Genomic DNA, 21,061 nt, shown 5'->3' on the forward strand with positions numbered 1-21,061 from the left:
ATTTTATGACAAATAATGGCCGATGTTTTAAAATAACGGCAATTATTTGTTATTAAATGACGGCCATCCACTAAATTGTGTGTAAACATATCCTTTCTGTGTTTTCAATCTACTACTAGTTTTGGTTGCAATATGAAGACCAAACAAAGAGCGGCAAGTCCGAGCGCACAAGTCAGCCGCTCCGGGGACCCTCCATCTGGCAGGAATGGTGAGAGGTGTAATATACACCACATGAATGTACTAGCAACTGAATGCACACCGCTATACAAGTGCGATAATCATTACTCAGCCTGTTCCTGCTAGTCACATATCAGGCTCACTTGCCGTATGAACAGTTTGCCACATGAATGCTACCATCTATCACTCTACAACTGGGTCTAAGTAGCGCACATTCAGGAACTTTTGGCGTAACCGAGTGCTGAATGAGCGCCATCAATTCATACTATGAATTCTGTCATAACCCTATGATTTACAGCCAATTATGAACTTTACCACATTGTGCTGATGAATTGATGAATTGAGCTACAATTAATCACCTAGGAAGGGTTTACTCATTATACCAATTATGTGCACAATTTTATAAACTTTTTTATAAACTCTTTTCATATTTATCCCTTTCATATTTCTGTTTTTCACTTTTTATTTTTATTACTATTTTTTCCTTTTTTTTTCTTCATTTTTTCTATTTTTATATATCTTTTGCCATTTTTTCATGATTTTTTATTTCTGGTATACATTTTATGATATATTATATATATTTTACATATTTTGTCTTTGCCTATTTGTGTTTTATCATGTCATTTGCTATATAACATATGTTTTTATCATGCCATTGGCTATATGCTATATACTTATACTATATTCTGACTATCTACCAGTAAACTATATCTTTATATCACACTATTTGTTATTATTCACCATATTTATTGACTTGTCTAGAGGACCTAGATTCTCTTTTTTTCTTTACTAAATATGAAGACTAAAATACTCAAAAATAATGTGTGTGAACCCAGCCTCACATTGGTCTGGTCATGGATACTATATGGGACTGCACAGAGAGACTTATACAAGGACTGCACAGAGGGGCCTACATAATATATATACAAACTACATTTAAATGGCCTGTGTTCCCCATCCATAGTGGTCTAGTGGCTAAATTGGCCCCTCGCAATACAATGCTGGATGCCGAGCTGGGGCTCTGCGCTGTAATGGAGCTGATATTACAGCCCCCAGCCCCAGTATATTACAGACCCCAATATCAGGCCCCCATCATATTATCGACCCCATTAGAAGTCACCTAGCATGTTACAGACCCCAGTATCAGACCCCCAGCATATAACATCTCCAAAATCAGGCCCCCAGCATATTACATCCCCAGTATCAGGCCCCCAGCATATTATAGTTGCCAGTATCAGGCCCCCAGCATATTATAGACCCCAGTATCAGGCCCCCAGCATATTATAGACCCCAGTATAAGGCCCCCAGTATAATGCCCCCGGTGTATTATAGACCCCAGTATCAGGCCCCCAGCATATTATATACCCCACTTTTAGACCTCAGCAGATTGTAGACCTCAGTATTAAACCCCCAGCAGTGGATTGTAGTCGGTCAGTAAGGAAATAATTCCATAAGAAATAACACCGGAGACGTTTTTGTTTAGAAGAAGAAGCAACGCTTCCTTTATTAAACATATTTGTTAGTATTTTATTGGGGGGTCTTACAGGGGTATTAGCCGCATTGCACCTGGACTTGGACCATACAACAGGGACAAATCCAGCTGAAACTTACAGGTGCAAACTATGGCGTCTAACCCCCCTGTAAGAGCCCCCAGCCATAGGCAGAGGTTCCATATTCTATTACATAATGCGGCTGGCGGCTCTTCTGGCTCCAGTGGAGTGTGAACCCGAAGAGTCACCGCCGAGTGATCCAGAGGAAGGCGAAGAAAAACCCCCGAGATTTCAATCTCAGGGGAAAAAATAATTCCTTCCTGACCCCACAAGTGGCGATCGGATATCACCCTGGATCACGGCTATCCTCTGCCTACCGCTGCCGGCCCTCACCTATTTATGGGGGATTCTAGGGCAACGGCGTCAGGTGGTCTTCCTGAGGTAGTCATCCTTTCTTGCGCAGGCGGTCTTCCTCCCACAGGGTGGTCTTCCTCCCACGTGCTGTCTTCCTCTTCCACGTGCTGTCTTCCTCCCACGGCTGGTCTTCCTCCCACGGCTGGTCTTCCTCCCACGGCTGGTCTTCCTCCCACGGCTGGTCTTCCTCCCACGGCTGGTCTTCCTCCCACGGCTGGTCTTCCTCCCACGGCTGGTCTTCCTCCCACGGCTGGTCTTCCTCCCACGGCTGGTCTTCCTCCCACGGGCGGACTTCTTCAGCTCCTCTTCCAGGTGTTCCTAGCTTCAAATGCTGAAAAAGACAAGTACAAAAAGGGAGGGGGGAGAGACTCTCACCTTGTATGTATATGCAGACCATCTTCTTCAGCTCTTCTTCAGCCCCCTTCCCAGGCTTTACTGCAAATGCTGAAAAAACAAGCAAAAAGGGGTGGAGGGTGGACAGACTCACCTTGTATGTATAAACTCTGTCAGCCTGCTTTGTGCAGATAGTCTTCCTGAAGCAGACATCCATCCTACCACAGGTGGTCTCTCTCCCGCAGGCGGCGGTCTCTCTCCCACAGGCGGCGGTCTCTCTCCCACAGGCGGCGGTCTCTCTCCCACAGGCGGTCTCTCTTCGTCTTCTTTCAGGCTTTTCCAGATGCAAATGCTGCAAAATACAAGCAGGAAGAATAGGGAGGGGGAGAGACACTCACCTGTATAAATGAGGAGCCAGGAGGCTCAGCCAGGAGGAAGCTGCAACTGAGCCGCCCAGCAGTGTGAGATTCCTTCTATGTATATACCTCATTGTGATGTCATAATAGAAGGATGTAATGTCACATGGGCGTGTCCGGTCATGCTTCTTCCCAGTAATCCTCAGTGACATCACACCATCTAGTTACATCCAGCTGCTCCTTGTTAGTGCACAGTTACTAGGCAACAGTCAGACTGTCCATAGGATTGTCCCATTACCACCCTGTAAGCTGTATCTGTCATGTAAAACATCTGTGCGGCAGTCAGTAGTACAAGTCATGACATGGGGAAAACTGATCTCCCTGCCGTAGCCTTGACCCTCCTGACTCACAAAAGAGGGCCCCCCCCCCCCGCCCTCCAACCAACCCCTCCCTCCAACCAACCCCTCCCTCAATGAAACACGTTACACCTGTTTCTTTGGAAAATATATGGCCACAGCAGCCAATGTTTATTAACATAAATAACAACAAACATGAACAATCGATTCAACATACCATATCAACCTAATATGTAAACTACTATTTATCCCAACACAGGAAGAAGGGGGTCCTTGAGGCTAAAAATCCTACGGGTACGAACCGGCCATCCTCCTCTTCTTATGTTCTCCGCCCCCAGCCGGTTACCTCAGGCTCAAGGGCCCTCCGTTCCTCAATGACCACTGGCCGATTCCTTCCCAACTCCACCAACTACTCCCCGGGACACCACCCAGACAGGAGCCCATACCCCTCACCATTATCCGTGAGCCACCTGTTAAAGTGGGGGTGCATTCTTATTATGTGCTCCCCCCATAATAGTAACCAACCCCAAGGACCCCCTACCCCGCCAACCCCGCTGCTATGACATACAACCCTTCCCAACCCCTGATGCAACCAGAAAAAACCCCAACAAACTTAGGGAGGGAGGGTGGGACTCTTTGCCGCCTGCTCCACCGTGGCTGCACGTGTTGGACAGAGGAGGGGTTTTATACCCCCTCCCCTGCTCAACCACCCCCACTCCCCCTCCCTCTTCCTTACTCCTGCCCCCTTTTCCATTAACCCCTTCCCGACAGTTTCCCTGTCATGCCGGCCTCCCTCCAACTTCGTCTTCGTCCGGCCTCTCTTTATAAGAAACTGTGTAATAGGTTTTATTAGGCAGAAAAGCCTTGTTCTGTGCTGAGAAATCTGCTTCCCCCCCCTCCCCCTCATTTCCTATCTGTTCATTATTAGACAAACTCCTCTACATCAGTGTTTCTCATCCAGCAGTACACGGTGCAGGCAGGAATGGGCACCAGGGGCACGTGCCGCTGGGCCCCCACCACAAAGGGGCCCCCACCAACCCGAACCCGGAAGCAGAGTTCCGGGTTCAGATTGGTGCATCTATGGCTGCATTTCCACGTTCGGTGATTCTATCGGATCACGGACGTGGAATGCATGTTCCGGAGCCCCCCCGCGGCCGGACAGCATCTGTAATTAGATGCTGTCCGGCCGCGGGGGGGCTCCGGTACATGCATTCCACGTCCGTGATCCGACAGGATCACGGAACGTGGAAATGCAGCCCTCACCAGCTCCAGCGCTCTCCTGCGTCCGGTTGCCGCTAGACACAGGAGAGCGCTGTGCCTGTCAGCTCCGGGGAGGCAGCGCACGCCTCTTCTCTCTGGCGGGCTACGAGCGATGATGTCATTTCATCGCGCGCCGCCTGCCGGAGAAGACGTGCGCTGCAGAAGATGGCAGAGGGCCCGGCCAGCTTAGGAGCGAGGAAAGGTGAGTGGAGTGTTTTTTGTTTTTTTTTACTACATCAGCACACCAGAGGGGATTGGGGGGGGGGGGGGGGGTTGGGATACAGCTACCAGCACACTACAGGGGATTGGGGGGGGGGGGATACAACTACCAGCACACTATTGGGGGGAGGGGATACAGCTACCAGCACACCAGAGGGGATTGGGGGGGGGGATACAGCTACCAGCACACTACAGGGGATTGGGGGGGATACAGCTACCAGCACACTATTGGGGGGGGGGGGGATACAGCTACCAGCACACCAGAGGGGATTGGGGGGGGGGATACAGCTACCAGCACACTACAGGGGATTGGGGGGGGGGGGGGGAACAGCTACCAGCACACTACAGGGGATTGGGGGGGGGGGGATACAGCAACCAGCACACCAGAGGGGATTGGGGGGGGGACAGCTGCCAGCACACCACAGGGGATTGGGGGGGGGATACAGCTACCAGCACACCAGAAGGGATTGGGGGGGGGGGATACAGCTACCAGCACACCAGAGGGGATTGGGGGGGGGGGGGGACAGCTGCCAGCACACCACAGGTGATTGGGGGGGGGATACAGCTACCAGCACACCAGAGGGGATTGGGGGGGGGGGGGGATACAGCTACCAGCACACCAGAGGGGATTGGGGGGGGGGGGATACAGCTACCAGCACACCAGAGGGGATTGGGGGGGGGGGGGGATACAGCTACCAGCACACCAGAGGGGATTGGGGGGGGGGGGGGACAGCTGCCAGCACACCACAGGGGATTGGGGGGGGGATACAGCTACCAGCACACCAGAGGGGATTGGGGGGGGGGGGGGAATACAGCTACCAGCACACCGGAGGGGATTGGGGGGGGGGGATACAGCTACCAGCACACCAGAGGGGATTGGGGGGGGGGGGGTAATACAGCTACCAGCACACCACAGGGGATTGGGGGGGGGGGGGGGCAGCTACCAGCACACCACAGGGGATTGGGGGGGGGATACAGCTACCAGCACACCAGAGGGGATTGGGGGGGGGATACAGCTACCAGCACACCAGAGGGGATTGGGGGGGGGGGATACAGCTACCAGCACACCAGAGGGGATTGGGGGGGGGGGGGGGGGACAGCTGCCAGCACACCACAGGGGATTGGGGGGGGGGATACAGCTACCAGCACACCAGAGGGGATTGGGGGAGGGGATTGGGGGGGGATACAGCTACCAGCACACCAGAGGGGATTGGGGGGGGGGGGAACAGCTGCCAGCACACCAGAGGGGATTGGGGGGGGGGGGGGGAATACAGCAACCAGCACACCAGAGGGGATTGGGGGAGGGGATTGGGGGGGGGATACAGCTACCAGCACACCAGAGGGGATTGGGGGGGGGGGGGGGGGAACAGCTGCCAGCACACCACAGGCAGGGGTGATTCTAGCCTCTCTGCTGCCCGAGGCGAACTATAGAATGACGCCCCCCCCCGCCCCCCCCCCCCCCCCCCCCCCCCCCCCCCCCCCCCCCCCCCCCGGTCAATCCGCCCACATTATAATCCACTACTGCCCCCCCCCCCCACTGCTGTCCCCAATAAACATAATGTTTGGTCCCTTGCTGCACAGAGGATGTCAGGAGAGGAGGGGGCTGACTTTATAGGAGAGGTCCCAGCAGCACAGAGGATGTCAGGAGAGGAGGGGGCTAATCCTATAGGAGAGGTCCCAGCAGCACAGAGGATGTCAGGAGATGAGGGTGCTAATCCTATAGGAGAGGTCCCAGCAGCACAGAGGATGTCAGGAGAGGAGGGTGCTAATCCTATAGGAGAAGTCCCAGCAGCACAGAGGATGTCAGGAGAGGAGGGTGCTGATCTTTTAGGAGATGGTCCCCCTCTTCCCCCCTTATAGATGGTCCCCCTCTTCCCCCCCTTATAGATGGTCCCCTCTCCCTTATAGATGGTCCCCCCTCTCCCCCCCCTTATAGATGGTCCCCCTCTCCCCCCTCCCTTATAGATGGTCCCCCTCTCCCCCCTCCCTTATAGATGGTCCCCCTCTCCCCCCCTCCCTTATAGTTGGTCCCCCTCTTCCCTCTCTCCCCCCCCTTATAGATGGTCCCCCTCTCCCCCCCCCCCTTATAGATGGTCCCCCTCTCCCCCCCCCTTATAGATGGTCCCCCTCTTCCCTCTCCCCCCCTTATAGATGGTCCCCCTCTTTCCCCCCTCCCTTATAGATGGTCCCCTTCCCCCCCTATAGATGGTCCCCCTCTTCCCTCTCTTCCTCCCTTATAGATGGCCCCCCCCCTTATAGATCGTCCCCCTCTTTCCCCCCTCCCTTATAGATCGTCCCCTCTTTCCCCCCTCCCTTATAGATGGTCCCCCTCTTTCCCCCCTCCCTTATAGATGGTCCCCCTCTTTCCCCCCTCCCTTATAGATGGTCCCCTTCCCCCCCTCCTTATAGATGGTCCCCCTCTTTCCCCCCTCCCTTATAGATGGTCCCCTTCCCCCCCTACCTTATAGATGGTCCCCCCTCTTTCCCCCCTCCCTTATAGATGGTCCCCTTCCCCCCCCCTATAGATAGTCCCCCTCTTCCCTCTCCCCCTCCCTTATAGATGGTCCCCCCCCTTATAGATGGTCCCCCCTTATAGATGGTCCCCCCTCTTTCCCCCCTACCTTATAGATGGTCCCCCCTCTCCCCCCCCCCCCTGCACAGCAGATAAAACAAAAACAAAAAACAGCACACAACTCACCTACCCTCCGTTCCCCCGTCGAGCCTCTCTGGTCTGGTCCCGGCTGATGTGCGGCTGCCCGGGGTGTCCCGTCCTGTCCCCGGCAGCGCGCGCATCACAGAGCTCCCCGTGCGCCTGTGACTTCCGGCGCACAGGGAGCTCTCTGATGCGTGCGCTGCCGGGGACAGGACGGGACACCCCCGGCAGCCGCACATCACCCGGGGGACTAAGGCTGCATTCCCACGTTCCGTGATCCGTCTGCATGTACTGGAGCCCCCCCCGCGCCCGGGCAGTATCTGTAATGAAAAAAATTATGGAAGAATAGAGGCAATGTGGCACTGGCTCAATATATCCACGTATTTTCTTTATTACACCATCAAAACAGTCAGTGATACAAAGTGCAGATCGGCAACGAACGTGAAACGTTCGTTGCCGATCTGCACTTTGTATCACTGACTGTTTTGATGGTGTAATAAAGAAAATACGTGGATATATTGAGCCAGTGCCACATTGCCTCTATTCTTCCATAATTTTTGGACATTGTTCGCTGAAGAGGTGTAGAGCACGGCTACTACCACGCCAGTACCCAGAGAGACGCTACCAGCTGGGTCTCCTACACAGCGGTGAGTGAATAGTGCCGACACCCATTACTGTGAACTGTAGTATCTGTAATGAGATGCTGTGAGCGGGGGGGACTGTATTCATAAGCGCCGCGCTGTAGTATCAGCACGGCGCGGCTGATTTAGTACAGCGGGGCGCTTATGAATACAGTCTCCCCCGCTCACAGCATCTCATTACAGATACTGCCCGGGCGCGGGGGGACTCCAGTACATGGTACAATCAGTGGCGGATTATAATGTGGGCGGCCGCCCGAACCGCCCATATTATAATCTGCCACTGAATGCCGCCAGAGCCGTTTTAATACATTGGTGGGCCCAGTGCACAGCCCTCAAGAGTGGCCCCCCCCCTTACCTTTCTGCACATTGTATAATGTACTGAATTTGCCCCCACACTGTATCAAGAGCCCCAATACATACAGTAGTTACCTTATAACACTATTTCCACCATACAGTGATTACATATTACATAAAAACTGCACTAAACAAAACAGAAAGATATTACCAATGATACCATTACATAATACCGCCACATCATGACCCCTAACACTACAATCCTATAACAGAGTGCAGTTACATCCAGTGACTCACCGGGGGTGTTTTCTCCAATCAGAGTCTGTCACCTTTTCTTTTTCTCTCCATCCAGCCTGGGCCACCTTGAAGTCTTCTCCTGGCTGTGAATCTTCTCTCCAGAATCTGCCAGACAAATATTTTAGGCTCCAACACATCCAGTAGTTAGGTCCCTTGTACCCCTATACAGTAGTTACACCCCTCTGTACTCCTACATAGTTACACCCCTCTGTGCCTCCATAGTTTTAAGGTGTCCCTGTAGTATATAGACCCTCATGTGCTCCTCCAGTTATATACAGCCCTCCTGTGCGCTCCCCTATTAGTATATAGCCCCCCTGTGCACTCTCCCCAGTAGTATATAGCCCCCCTGTGCTCTCCCACAATAGTATATAGCCCCCCTGTGCTCTCCCACAATAGTATATAGCCCCCCTGTGCTCTCCCCCAATAGTATATAGTCCCCCTGTGCTCTCCAATAGTATATAGACCCCTATGCTCTCCCACAATAGTATATAGCCCCCCCTGTGCTCTCCCCCAATAGTATATAGCCCCCCTGTGCTCCCCCCAATAGTATATAGCCCCCTGTGCTCTCCCCAATAGTATATAGCCCCCCTGTGCTCTCCATAATATATAGCCCCCCTGTGCTCTCCCCCATAGTATATAGACCCCTGTGCTCCTCAATATGATATAGCTCCCTGTGCTCACCAATAGTATATACCTCCCCTGTGCTCCCCAATAGTATATAGTCCCCTGTGCTCCCCATAGTATATAGCTCCCCAGTGCTCCCCCATAGTATATATTCCCCTGTGCTCCCCCATAGTATATAGCCCCTCTGTGCTCCCCAGTAGTATATAGCCCCCTGTGCTCCCCAGTAGTATATAGCTCCCCTGTGCTCCCCAGTAGTATATAGCTCCCCTGTGCTCCCCAGTAGTATATAGCTCCCTGTGCTCCCCCATAGTATATAGCTCCCCTGTGCTCCCCCATAGTATATAGCCCCCTGTGCTCCCCCATAGTATATAGCCCCCCTGTGCTCCCCCATAGTATATAGCCCCCTGTGCTCCCCCATAGTATATAGATTCCCTGTGCTCCCCATAGTATATAGACCCCTGTGCTCCCCAGTAGTATATAGTCCCCTGTGCTCTCCCATAGTATATAGGTCCCCTGTGCTCCCCCATAGTATATAGCTCCCCTGTGCTCCCCCATAGTATATAGCCCCCTGTGCTCCCCCATAGTATATAGCTCCCCTGTGCTCCCCCATAGTATATAGCCCCCTAAGCTCCCCCATTGTATAAAGCTCCCTGTGCTCCCCAGTAGTATATAGCCCCCTGTGCTCCCCAGTAGTATATAGCTCCCTGTGCTCCCCCCACAGTATATAGCTCCCCTGTGCTCCCCAATAGTATATAGCCCCCTGTGCTCCCCCATAGTAAATAGCCCCCTGTGCTCCCCCAGTAGTATATAGCCCCCTGTGCTCCCCAGTAGTATATAGCTCCCCTGTGCTCCCCAGTAGTATATAGCTCCCCTGTGCTCCCCAGTAGTATATAGCTCCCCTGTGCTCCCCCATAGTATATATTCCCCTGTGCTCCCCCATAGTATATAGACCCCTGTGCTCCCCAGTAGTATATAGCCCCTTGTGCTTCCCCATAGTATATAGCTCCCCTGTGCTCCCCCATAGTATATAGCTCCCCTGTGCTCCCCCATAGTATATAGCCTCCTGTGCTCCCCCATAGTATATAGCCCCCTGTGCTCCCCCATAGTATATAGCCCCCCTGTGCTCCCCCATAGTATATAGCTCCCCTGTGCTCCCCAGTAGTATATAGCCCCCTGTGCTCCCCCATAGTATATAGCCCCCTGTCCTCCCCTCTAGTATATAGCCCCCTGTGCCCCCCCATAGTATATAGCCCCCTGTGCCCCCCCTAAACCCCCCCCCCCCCCCCCGTAGTATATAGCTCCCCCTCCCATATAACATTGAAAAAAACAAACACTGTTACTCACCTGGGTCCACGCGTTCCTCTTCTCTTCCCTCCTGTGGCCGCACATCCAGCAGTCACAAGAGGCTGCACTCCCCTTACCCACGCGCCGACGCTCCAGTGACGTCGGGCGCGAGAGGGAGAGTGCGGCCTCTTGTGACCGCAGGAAGTGCGGCCCCAAGAGTGACTGACAGGGAGGGAGCCAATGGCTCTCTCTCTGTCAGTGTCGCTGCTGCTGCGGCGCTGAAGCGCCGCAGCAGCAGCGGACGGGGGCAGCGGCGGACGGGGGGGCCCTGCAGGGGGCGCCATGGAGGGGTAAGTAGATTACCCATCCATGGCGCTCCCCCCTGACAGGCTGGTGGCCGGAGCCCTGTGCGACCGCATTGGTCGCACATAGCAACGGCCGGCCTGCTCGGGGGGGGCCCCTTTAACCAGTGGGCCCGGTGCACGTGCACCATGTGCCCTCTGGTTAAAGCGGCCCTGAATGCCGCCCCCATGAAGATAGCTGGTGGCGCCGCCTGAGGCAGACGACTCAGGTCGCCTCATCATTGCGGCGCCCCTGACCACAGGGGATTGGGGGGGGGGGCAGCTACCAGCACACCAGAGGGGATTGGGGGGGGGGGGGGGGGAATACAGCTACCAGCACACCAGAGGGGATTGGGGGGGGGGGGATACAGCTACCAGCACACCAGAGAGGATTGGGGGGGGGGGGAATACAGCTACCAGCACACCACACCAGAGGGGATGGGGGGGGGGGGCAGCTACCAGCACACCACAGGGGATTGGGGGGGGGGGGATACAGCTACCAGCACACAGAGGGGATTGGGGGGGGATACAGCTACCAGCACACCAGAGGGGATTGGGGGGGGGATACTGCTACCAGCACACCACAGGGGATTGGGGGGGGGGGGGGATACAGCTACCAGCACACCAGAGGGGATTGGGGGGGGGGGATACAGCTACCAGCACACCAGAGGGGATTGGGGGGGGATACAGCTACCAGCACACCACAGGGGATTGGGGGGGGGGGGGGGGGATACAGCTACCAGCACACCACAGGGGATTGGGGGGGGGGGGGATACAGCTACCAGCACACCAGAGGGTACTGGGGGGGGGGGATACAGCTACCAGCACACCAGAGGGGATTGGGGGGGGGGATACAGCTACCAGCACACCACAGGGGATTGAGGGGGTGGAGAACTACAGCTATCAGCACACCACAGGGGATGGGGGGGGAGAACTACAGCTATCAGCACACCACAGGGGATGGGGGGGGGAGAACTACAGCTATCAGCACACCACAGGGGATTGGGGGGGGGGGAGAACTACAGCTATCAGCACACCACAGGGGATGGGGGGGGGAGAACTACAGCTATCAGCACACCACAGGGGATAGCTACATGAGCACCACTAAATCGTTAATTACAATGCTAGGGGCAGGGGCGGGACAAAGGGTAGGCCAGGGTAGGCGATGGCCTAGGCCGCCATCTAGTGGTGAGTTACAGGGGGCGCAATTTCAATCTCCAAAAAAAAAAAAATTACTCCAGGCTCCTGTACTCCTGGTGGCCTCAGAGTGCTGTCCCTCCCTGCTCACCTTCAGCATCCTCATGTCCTCCCACTCTCTCCCATCCTAGGCAGGCAGTGTGAATATCCCCTCACCCCGAGCAGGATCATTGCTCTGCCCTGAAGATGGCCTGCAAGGACCTGCTAGGACCTTTCACTCGGACTAGAGGCTCCGCCCCCTCCTCACCATGTGACCTCCTCACTATCTGACTGCTGGAGGCCGTGCCGACTGCTGGGGCTGCTGTCTGGTGAGTTCACTGACTGACTCTCATCATCCTGTAGGTGTAGGGAGGCTGGGAGTGCTGGGAGAGGGAGGTCACCTAGGTCACAGGGCTGCCCCATATAACACTGCCCCATATCCCTGCACTGCTCCTCTATACACAGCACTTCCCATATTGTTCCCCAACCTGTGGGTCACCAGCTGCTCCAACTACAACAGTCACAGCATGATGGGAGTTGTAGTCCTGCCACAGCTTGGGACCCACAGGTTGGTGAACACATGTGTTTATTATGTACAGGCTAATTCTCCTGACACTGGTGCTTTATATCCTTATTGTACTGGGTCCTTGTACTGGGTCAGGCAGGATCAGTATATGATGTGTATATGGCGCTGTGACTGTGCTGTCATGGTATACGGGAGGTGTATGTGGCAGGATCAGTAAATGATGTGTATATGTGACTGTGCTGTCATGGTATAGGGGAGGTGTATGTGGTAGGATCAGTATATGATGTGTATATGTGACTGTGCTGTCATGGTATAGGGGAGGTGTATGTGGTAGGATCAGTATATGATGTGTATATGGCGCTGTGACTGTCATGGTATAGGGGAGGTGTATGTGGTAGGATCAGTATATGATGTGTATATGGCGCTGTGACTGTGCTGTCATGGTATAGGGGAGGTGTATGTGGCAGGATCAGTATATGATGTGTATATGGCGCTGTGACTGTGCGGTCATGGTATAGGGGAGGTGTATGTGGTAGGATCAGTATATGATGTGTATATGGCGCTGTGACTGTGACTGTCATGGTATAGGGGAGGTGTATGTGGCAGGATCAGTATATGATGTGTATATGGAGCTGTGACTGTGCTGTCATGGTATAGGGGAGGTGTATGTGGCAGGATCAGTATATGATGTGTATATGGTGCTGTGCTGTCATGGTATAGGGGAGGTGTATGTGGCAGGATCAGTATATGATGTGTATATGTGACTGTGCTGTCATGGTATAGGGGAGGTGTATGTGGCAGGATCAGTATATGATGTGTATATGGTGCTGTGACTGTGCTGTCATGGTATAGGGGAGGTGTATGTGGCAGGATCAGTATATGATGTGTATATGGCGCTGTGCTGTCATGGTATAGGGGAGGTGTATGTGGTAGGATCAGTATATGATGTGTATATGGCGCTGTGACTGTGCTGTCATGGTATAGGGGAGGTGTATGTGGCAGGATCAGTATATGATGTGTATATGGCGCTGTGCTGTCATGGTATAGGGGAGGTGTATGTGGCAGGATCAGTATATGATGTGTATATGGCATTGTGCTGTCATGGTATAGGGGAGGTGTATGTGGGAGGATCAGTATATGATGTGTATATGGCGCTGTGACTGTGCTGTCATGGTATAGGGGAGGTGTATGTGGCAGGATCAGTATATGAAGTGTATATGGCGCTGTGACTGTGCTGTCATGGTATAGGGGAGGTGTATGTGGCAGGATCAGTATATGATGTGTATATGTGACTGTGCTGTCATGGTATAGGGGAGGTGTATGTGGCAGGATCAGTATATGATGTGTATATGGCGCTGTGACTGTGCTGTCATGGTATAGGGGAGGTGTATGTGGCAGGATCAGTATATGATGTGTATATGGCGCTGTGCGGTCATGGTACAGGGGAGGTGTATGTGGTAGGATCAGTATATGATGTGTATATGGCGCTGTGACTGTGCTGTCATGGTATAGGGGAGGTGTATGTGGTAGGATCAGTATATGATGTGTATATGGCGCTGTGACTGTGCTGTCATGGTATAGGGGAGGTGTATGTGGCAGGATCAGTATATGATGTGTATATGGCGCTGTGACTGTGCTGTCATGGTATAGGGGAGGTGTATGTGGCAGGATCAGTATATGATGTGTATATGGCGCTGTGCTGTCATGGTATAGGGGAGGTGTATGTGGCAGGATCAGTATATGATGTGTATATGACGCTGTGCTGTCATGGTATAGGGGAGGTGTATGTGGCAGGATCAGTATATGATGTGTATATGGCGCTGTGCTGTCATGGTATAGGGGAGGTGTATGTGGCAGGATCAGTATATGATGTGTATATGGCGCTGTGACTGTGCTGTCATGGTATAGGGGAGGTGTATGTGGTAGGATCAGTATATGATGTGTATATGGAGCTGTGACTGTGCTGTCATGGTATAGGGGAGGTGTATGTGGCAGGATCAGTATATGATGTGTATATGGCGCTGTGCTGTCATGGTATAGGGGAGGTGTATGTGGCAGGATCAGTATATGATGTGTATATGGCGCTGTGCTGTCATGGTATAGGGGAGGTGTATGTGGCAGGATCAGTAATCAGTATTTGATGTGTATATGGTGCTGTGACTGTGCTGTCATGGTATAGGGGAGGTGTATGTGGCAGGATCAGTATATGATGTGTATATGGCGCTGTGCTGTCATGGTATAGGGGAGGTGTATGTGGTAGGATCAGTATATGATGTGTATATGGCGCTGTGCTGTCATGGTATAGGGGAGGTGTATGTGGCAGGATCAGTATATGATGTGTATATGGCGCTGTGACTGTGCTGTCATGGTATAGGGGAGGTGTATGTGGCAGGATCAGTATATGATGTGTATATGGCGCTGTGCTGTCATGGTATAGGGGAGGTGTATGTGGCAGGATCAGTATATGATGTGTATATGTGACTGTGCTGTCATGGTATAGGGGAGGTGTATGTGGCAGGATTAGTATATGATGTGTATATGGCGCTGTGCTGTCATGGTATAGGGGAGGTGTATGTGGTAGGATCAGTATATGATGTGTATATGGCGCTGTGACTGTGCTGTCATGGTATAGGGGAGGTGTATGTGGCAGGATCAGTATATGATGTGTATATGGCGCTGTGACTGTGCTGTCATGGTATAGGGGAGGTGTATGTGGCGGGATCAGTATATGATGTGTATATGGAGCTGTGCTGTCATGGTATAGGGGAGGTGTATGTGGCAGGATCAGTATATGATGTGTATATGGCGCTGTGCTGTCATGGTATAGGGGAGGTGTATGTGGCAGGATCAGTATATGATGTGTATATGGCGCTGTGCTGTCATGGTATAGGGGAGGTGTATGTGGCAGGATCAGTATATGATGTGTATATGGAGCTGTGACTGTGCTGTCATGGTATAGGGGAGGTGTATGTGGCGGGATCAGTATATGATGTGTATATGGAGCTGTGACTGTGCTGTCATGGTATAGGGGAGGTGTATGTGGCAGGATCAGTATATGATGTGTATATGGCGCTGTGCTGTCATGGTATAGGGGAGGTGTATGTGGCAGGATCAGTATATGATGTGTATATGGCGCTGTGACTGTGCTGTCATGGTATAGGGGAGGTGTATGTGGCAGGATCAGTATATGATGTGTATATGTGACTGTGCTGTCATGGTATAGGGGAGGTGTATGTGGTAGGATCAGTATATGATGTGTATATGTGACTGTGCTGTCATGGTATAGGGGAGGTGTATGTGGCAGGATCAGTATATGATGTGTATATGGCGCTGTGACTGTCATGGTATAGGGGAGGTGTATGTGGCAGGATCAGTATATGATGTGTATATGGCGCTGTGCTGTCATGGTATAGGGGAGGTGTATGTGGTAGGATCAGTATATGATGTGTATATGGCGCTGTGACTGTCATGGTATAGGGGAGGTGTATGTGGCAGGATCAGTATATGATGTGTATATGTGACTGTGCTGTCATGGTATAGGGGAGGTGTATGTGGCGGGATCAGTATATGATGTGTATATGGCGCTGTGACTGTGCTGTCATGGTACAGGGGAGGTGTATGTGGCAGGATCAGTATATGATGTGTATATGGCGCTGTGACTGTGCTGTCATGGTACAGGGGAGGTGTATGTGGCAGGATCAGTATATGATGTGTATATGGCGCTGTGCTGTCATGGTATAGGGGAGGTGTATGTGGCAGGATCAGTATATGATGTGTATATGGCGCTGTGACTGTGCTGTCATGGTATAGGGGAGGTGTATGTGGCAGGATCAGTATATGATGTGTATATGGAGCTGTGACTGTGCTGTCATGGTATAGGGGAGGTGTATGTGGCAGGATCAGTATATGATGTGTATATGGTGCTGTGACTGCTGTCATGGTATAGGGGAGGTGTATGTGGCAGGATCAGTATATGATGTGTATATGTGACTGTGCTGTCATGGTATAGGGAGGTGTATGTGGTAGGATCAGTATATGATGTGTATATGGCGCTGTGCTGTCATGGTATAGGGGAGGTGTATGTGGCAGGATCAGTATATGATGTGTATATGGCGCTGTGACTGTGCTGTCATGGTATAGGGGAGGTGTATGTGGCGGGATCAGTATATGATGTGTATATGGCGCTGTGCTGTCATGGTATAGGGGAGGTGTATGTGGCAGGATCAGTATATGATGTGTATATGGCGCTGTGCTGTCATGGTATAGGGGAGGTGTATGTGGCAGGATCAGTATATGATGGGTATATGGCGCTGTGACTGTGCTGTCATGGTATAGGGGAGGTGTATGTGGCAGGATCAGTATATGATGTGTATATGGAGCTGTGCTGTCATGGTATAGGGGAGGTGTATGTGCTGCATCATTTTCTCTGTTCCTGAAGTCTGTAACGCTGTATATTCCTGTTATACCTATAGCACAATGTGCACCATCATTATACCCGAGGGGCCTGGTGTGTGACACCTATATTCTCAGGATGCCATATGTGACACTACTACATTGAGGTGGCATGGTGTGTTACAGTCAGGGGGTACAGTATACACGGTCCTGTTACAGTCAGGGGGTACAGTATACACGGTCCTGTTACATTCAGGGGGTACAGTATACATGGTCCTGTTACAGTCAGGGGGTACAGTATACATGGTCCTTTTACAGTCAGGGGGTACAGTATACACGGTCCTGTTACAGTCAGGGGGTACAGTATACACGGTCCTGTTACAGTCAGGGGGTACAGTATACACGGTCCTGTTACAGTAAGGGGTACAGTATACATGGTCCTGTTACAGTCAGGGGGTACAGTATACATGGTCCTGTTACAGTCAGGGGGTACAGTATACACGGTCCTGTTACAGTAAGGGGTACAGTATACATGGTCCTGTTACAGTCAGGGGGTACAGTATACACGGTCCTGTTACAGTCAGGGGGTACAGTATACACGGTCCTCTTACATTCAGGGGGTACAGTATACACGGTCCTGTTACAGTCAGGGGGTACAGTATACACGGTCCTGTTACATTCAGGGGGTACAGTATACATGGTCCTGTTACAGTCAGGGGGTACAGTATACATGGTCCTGTTACAGTCAGGGGGTACAGTATACACGGTCCCGTTACAGTCAGGGGGTACAGTATACACGGTCCCGTTACAGTCAGGGGGTACAGTATACATGGTCCTGTTACAGTCAGGGGGTACAGTATACATGGTCCTGTTACAGTCAGGGGGTACAGTATACACGGTCCTGTTACAGTCAGGGGGTACAGTATACATGACCCCCACATACAGTATAGCCTCCTGGCTGTCCCCGCATAGCGTACAGTCTATTCTGGGGGGGGGGGGGGGCGCCATTTGTCTTCTCTGCCTAGGGCACCAAAACTCCTTGTCCCGGCCCTGGGAATGAGCGTTCCTAGGAGTGAGGTTCTTAGCGCACAATTGATCACATTGTACGAGCCCATCTGCCACGTCACGGCGACCTCATTCAGATGGGTCCCTACACTAACACTATTATTATTATCCTCCAATTCCTCTAACCCAGGGGTGTCAAACTCAAATACACAGTCGGCCAAAATTAAAAAATTGGACAAAGTCACGGGCCAACCTTGATAATTATTGGCACGGTCAGTGGTGTGCGTCTCCCAGCGCTGTGCACTATGATAAATGACATAATAAATTGCTATGGTATGATTAAACCCCAACCCATGTAATAGCCAACTCTCCCATATTACCCCATGTAGTAGCCAACCCAACCAAAATTGCCCCACATATTAGCCAGCCCTCCCAATAGTGCCTAAATAGTAGCCAGCCCCCCCAAGTGTCCCATATAGTAGCCAGCCCTCCCCAAGTGTCCAATATAGTAGCCAGCCCTCCTGAATAGTCTCACATAGTAGCCAGCCCTCCCCAATAGTCTTATATAGTAGCCAGCTCTTCCCTATAGTCTTATGTAGTAACAAGTTATCCCCAATAGTCTCATATAGTAGCCAGCCCCACCCATAGTCTTTAATATAGTAGCCAGCCATCCCCACAGTCTCATTTAGTAGCCACCCCTCCCCCATAGTCTTTTATATAGTAGCCAGCCCTCCCCCATAGTCTCTTATATAGTAGCCAGCCCTCCCCCATAGTCTCATATAGTAGTCAGCCCTCCCTCATCGTCACATATAGTAGCCAGCCCTTCCCCATAGTCTCTTATATAGTAGCCATGGTGGGCCAGATGTAATTCAAACACTGAATTGCCTTGCGGGCCAAAAATAATGTCCCCACGGGCCAGATTTGGACCGCGGGTCAGAGTTTGACGTCACTTCTCTAACCTGTCTGCTAGGGGCTTCTCTACAGGGACTGACTATACATTGCAGGTGATAAAGCTGTTACACCACATGGATCCTGGGCTACATATACAGTGTTAGTGTAGGGACCACCTGAGGGCAGAAGTGCTGCCGGTGGGATCATAAAATAGATGGAAATTGAATGTAATAAACTGCGCCCATATAATTTACTTACAATATTGGGGGAAATTGTTAAAAATCAATTGTTTGTATTTAATATAGCGAAACAAGCCTTATTACCTCTATACAGAAGCAATTATGAGTAATACGATTTCTCCTTACTGTGTCATCAGCCGCTCAGCCGCGATTGGCTGAGCACAGTTATGCTCAGCCAATCGCGGCTGAGCTTCGGATGACGCTGCAGAGGGTGTCCGGCACTCGGGAAGATCCGCCGGCCTCCCGAAGAAGACGTCACTGCTGACGATCGAAAACCGTGGACGACACGAGATGCGGTGAGTATAATGCACCACACTTCCGGGTCTAGCGTGGGTGGGGGGAAACACGGGGAAGGGGGCCATTCACAGACATAACATACATTACAAAGTTGTATAACTTTGTAATGTGTGTTATTCTGTGAATAATTTTTTATCGCCGGACAACCCCTTTAAGAGGTAATTTAGCACAGACCTTTTTGTACCGCCCCTTTAAGGGCAACTTTGGTACCACTCTTTTAAGAGCGGCATTGGTACCACCCCTTTAAGAGTGGCTTTGGTACTGCCCCTTTAAGAGCAACTTTGGTACCATCCCTTTAAGAGCTTATTTGTCCCCAACCCTTTAAGAATGACTTTGGTACAGTCCCTATAAGAGCTACTGTAGGACGTCTCTTTAGAAGCTAATTTGGCCCCGGCCCTTTAAGAGTGACTTTAGTGCCGTCCCTATAAGAGCAAATTTAGTACCAACCCTTTAAGAGTGACTTTGGTACTGTCCCTTTAAGTGCATGTTTGGTACCGACCCTTTGAGAGCTAATTTAGCCACTTTGGTGCAAGCTCTTTAACAGCAAGTTCTGTTCCGGCCCTTTAAGAGCGATTTTGATGTTGGCCCTTTAACAGCTAATTCGGTACCGGCCCTTTTAAGAGTGACTTCGATACTGACTCCTTAACAGTGACATTCAGCATCCTTATAATTATAAATAATGACGTCTCATGTAGCCCCATAGACCAAAACATAAAAGCCTCTCAAGGACATTAATAGAGCAATTTTATACACATTTAGGTTTTGGTTTTTTTAGAAGAGCGTTTTAGTTACCGTCCCTTTAAGAGCTGCTTTGGTACCGCCCCTTTAAAAGCAACCTTGGTACTTTCCCTTTAAGAGCGACTTTGGTAGCGCTTATTTTATAACTGACTTTGGTACCACCCTTTTATGAGCAACAAAGTACCACCCCTTCATGTGTGACTTTGGCACCGTCCCTTTTAGAGTCACTTAGGTGCTGGCTCTTTAAGAGCGAGTTCTGTTCAAGCTTTTTAAGAGCGACTTTGGTGCCAGACCTTTAAGAGTGACTTCAATACTGACTCCTTAACAGTGACATCCACAGCAGCCTTATAATGGGAAAGAAAACTGCTCGGTTACCATGACAATCATGTGGAAATCTGTATTTATGTCATTGAGAGAAAATGTTAAAGACCTTCCGTCTTCTTCTATTGGCCAATAGGAAACATGTGACTGTGTGGATGTTGTCAGGCATTGAGTGAAAGACCTGCGAGTTTCTATTGGCTGTTACATTTCAGCTATTTGCATATGTGCTGCGATTGGCTGCTTAGTCTGTGCTGAACATTCTGCTATTAATTCCTATGGGAAATTTTGGGTTTTTAAATGTAAATTTCTTAAAAGTTTAAGAATTCTCCAGAACAGAATCACTAAAAGTCTTACATAACCACATTTCTGGTCTCGCACATTGAAAGGCGTAAGCGCCAAAACCCGGTATATAGCTAAATTGAATTCTTTTGGTCACATCACATCCTGAATTTTTTTAAGTCAAAAAGTCGCATATACTCCAGCAAGTAACTACCTCCCAAACATCCAGATCCTGGCAAAGAAAGACGTCTTATACAGCCCCATAGACCAAAACATAAAAGCCTCATAACAACGGTAATAGAGCAAGTTTATGCACATTTAGTTATTTTTTTAAAAGGATTTTTTATTTTAAAGCAGTAAAATAACATTAAAGTTATATAAGTTGTAATCCGTCTGACTGGAGGAACATAGATAACCGGTCAGTTTTACCACAGGACGAATGGCGAAAAGATGAAACC

At 51.1% G+C, this 21,061-nt stretch overlaps 1 protein-coding gene across 2 annotated transcripts; it reads right to left on the reverse strand.

Moving 5' to 3' along the window:
- Positions 1-1,678: 1,678 nt before the first annotated feature.
- Positions 1,679-12,319, reverse strand: LOC138787909 (uncharacterized). 2 transcript variants are annotated; one of them, XM_069965222.1, is made up of 3 exons: positions 12,028-12,319; positions 2,569-2,766; positions 1,679-2,412 (listed from the first exon to the last, which is right to left on the reverse strand). In XM_069965222.1, the coding sequence occupies exons 1-3, from the start codon at positions 12,040-12,042 to the stop codon at positions 2,113-2,115; spliced, it is 513 nt and encodes a 170-aa protein (XP_069821323.1). In that variant the 5' UTR covers positions 12,043-12,319; the 3' UTR covers positions 1,679-2,112. The 2 variants fall into 2 exon arrangements, with proteins under 2 accessions (XP_069821323.1, XP_069821322.1); XM_069965221.1 differs by having other exon boundaries at positions 1,679-2,766; positions 12,028-12,302.
- Positions 12,320-21,061: the final 8,742 nt, after the last annotated feature.

This window comes from Dendropsophus ebraccatus, chromosome 4, assembly GCF_027789765.1.
Source record: "Dendropsophus ebraccatus isolate aDenEbr1 chromosome 4, aDenEbr1.pat, whole genome shotgun sequence".
Classification (NCBI taxonomy): Eukaryota; Metazoa; Chordata; class Amphibia; order Anura; family Hylidae; genus Dendropsophus; species Dendropsophus ebraccatus.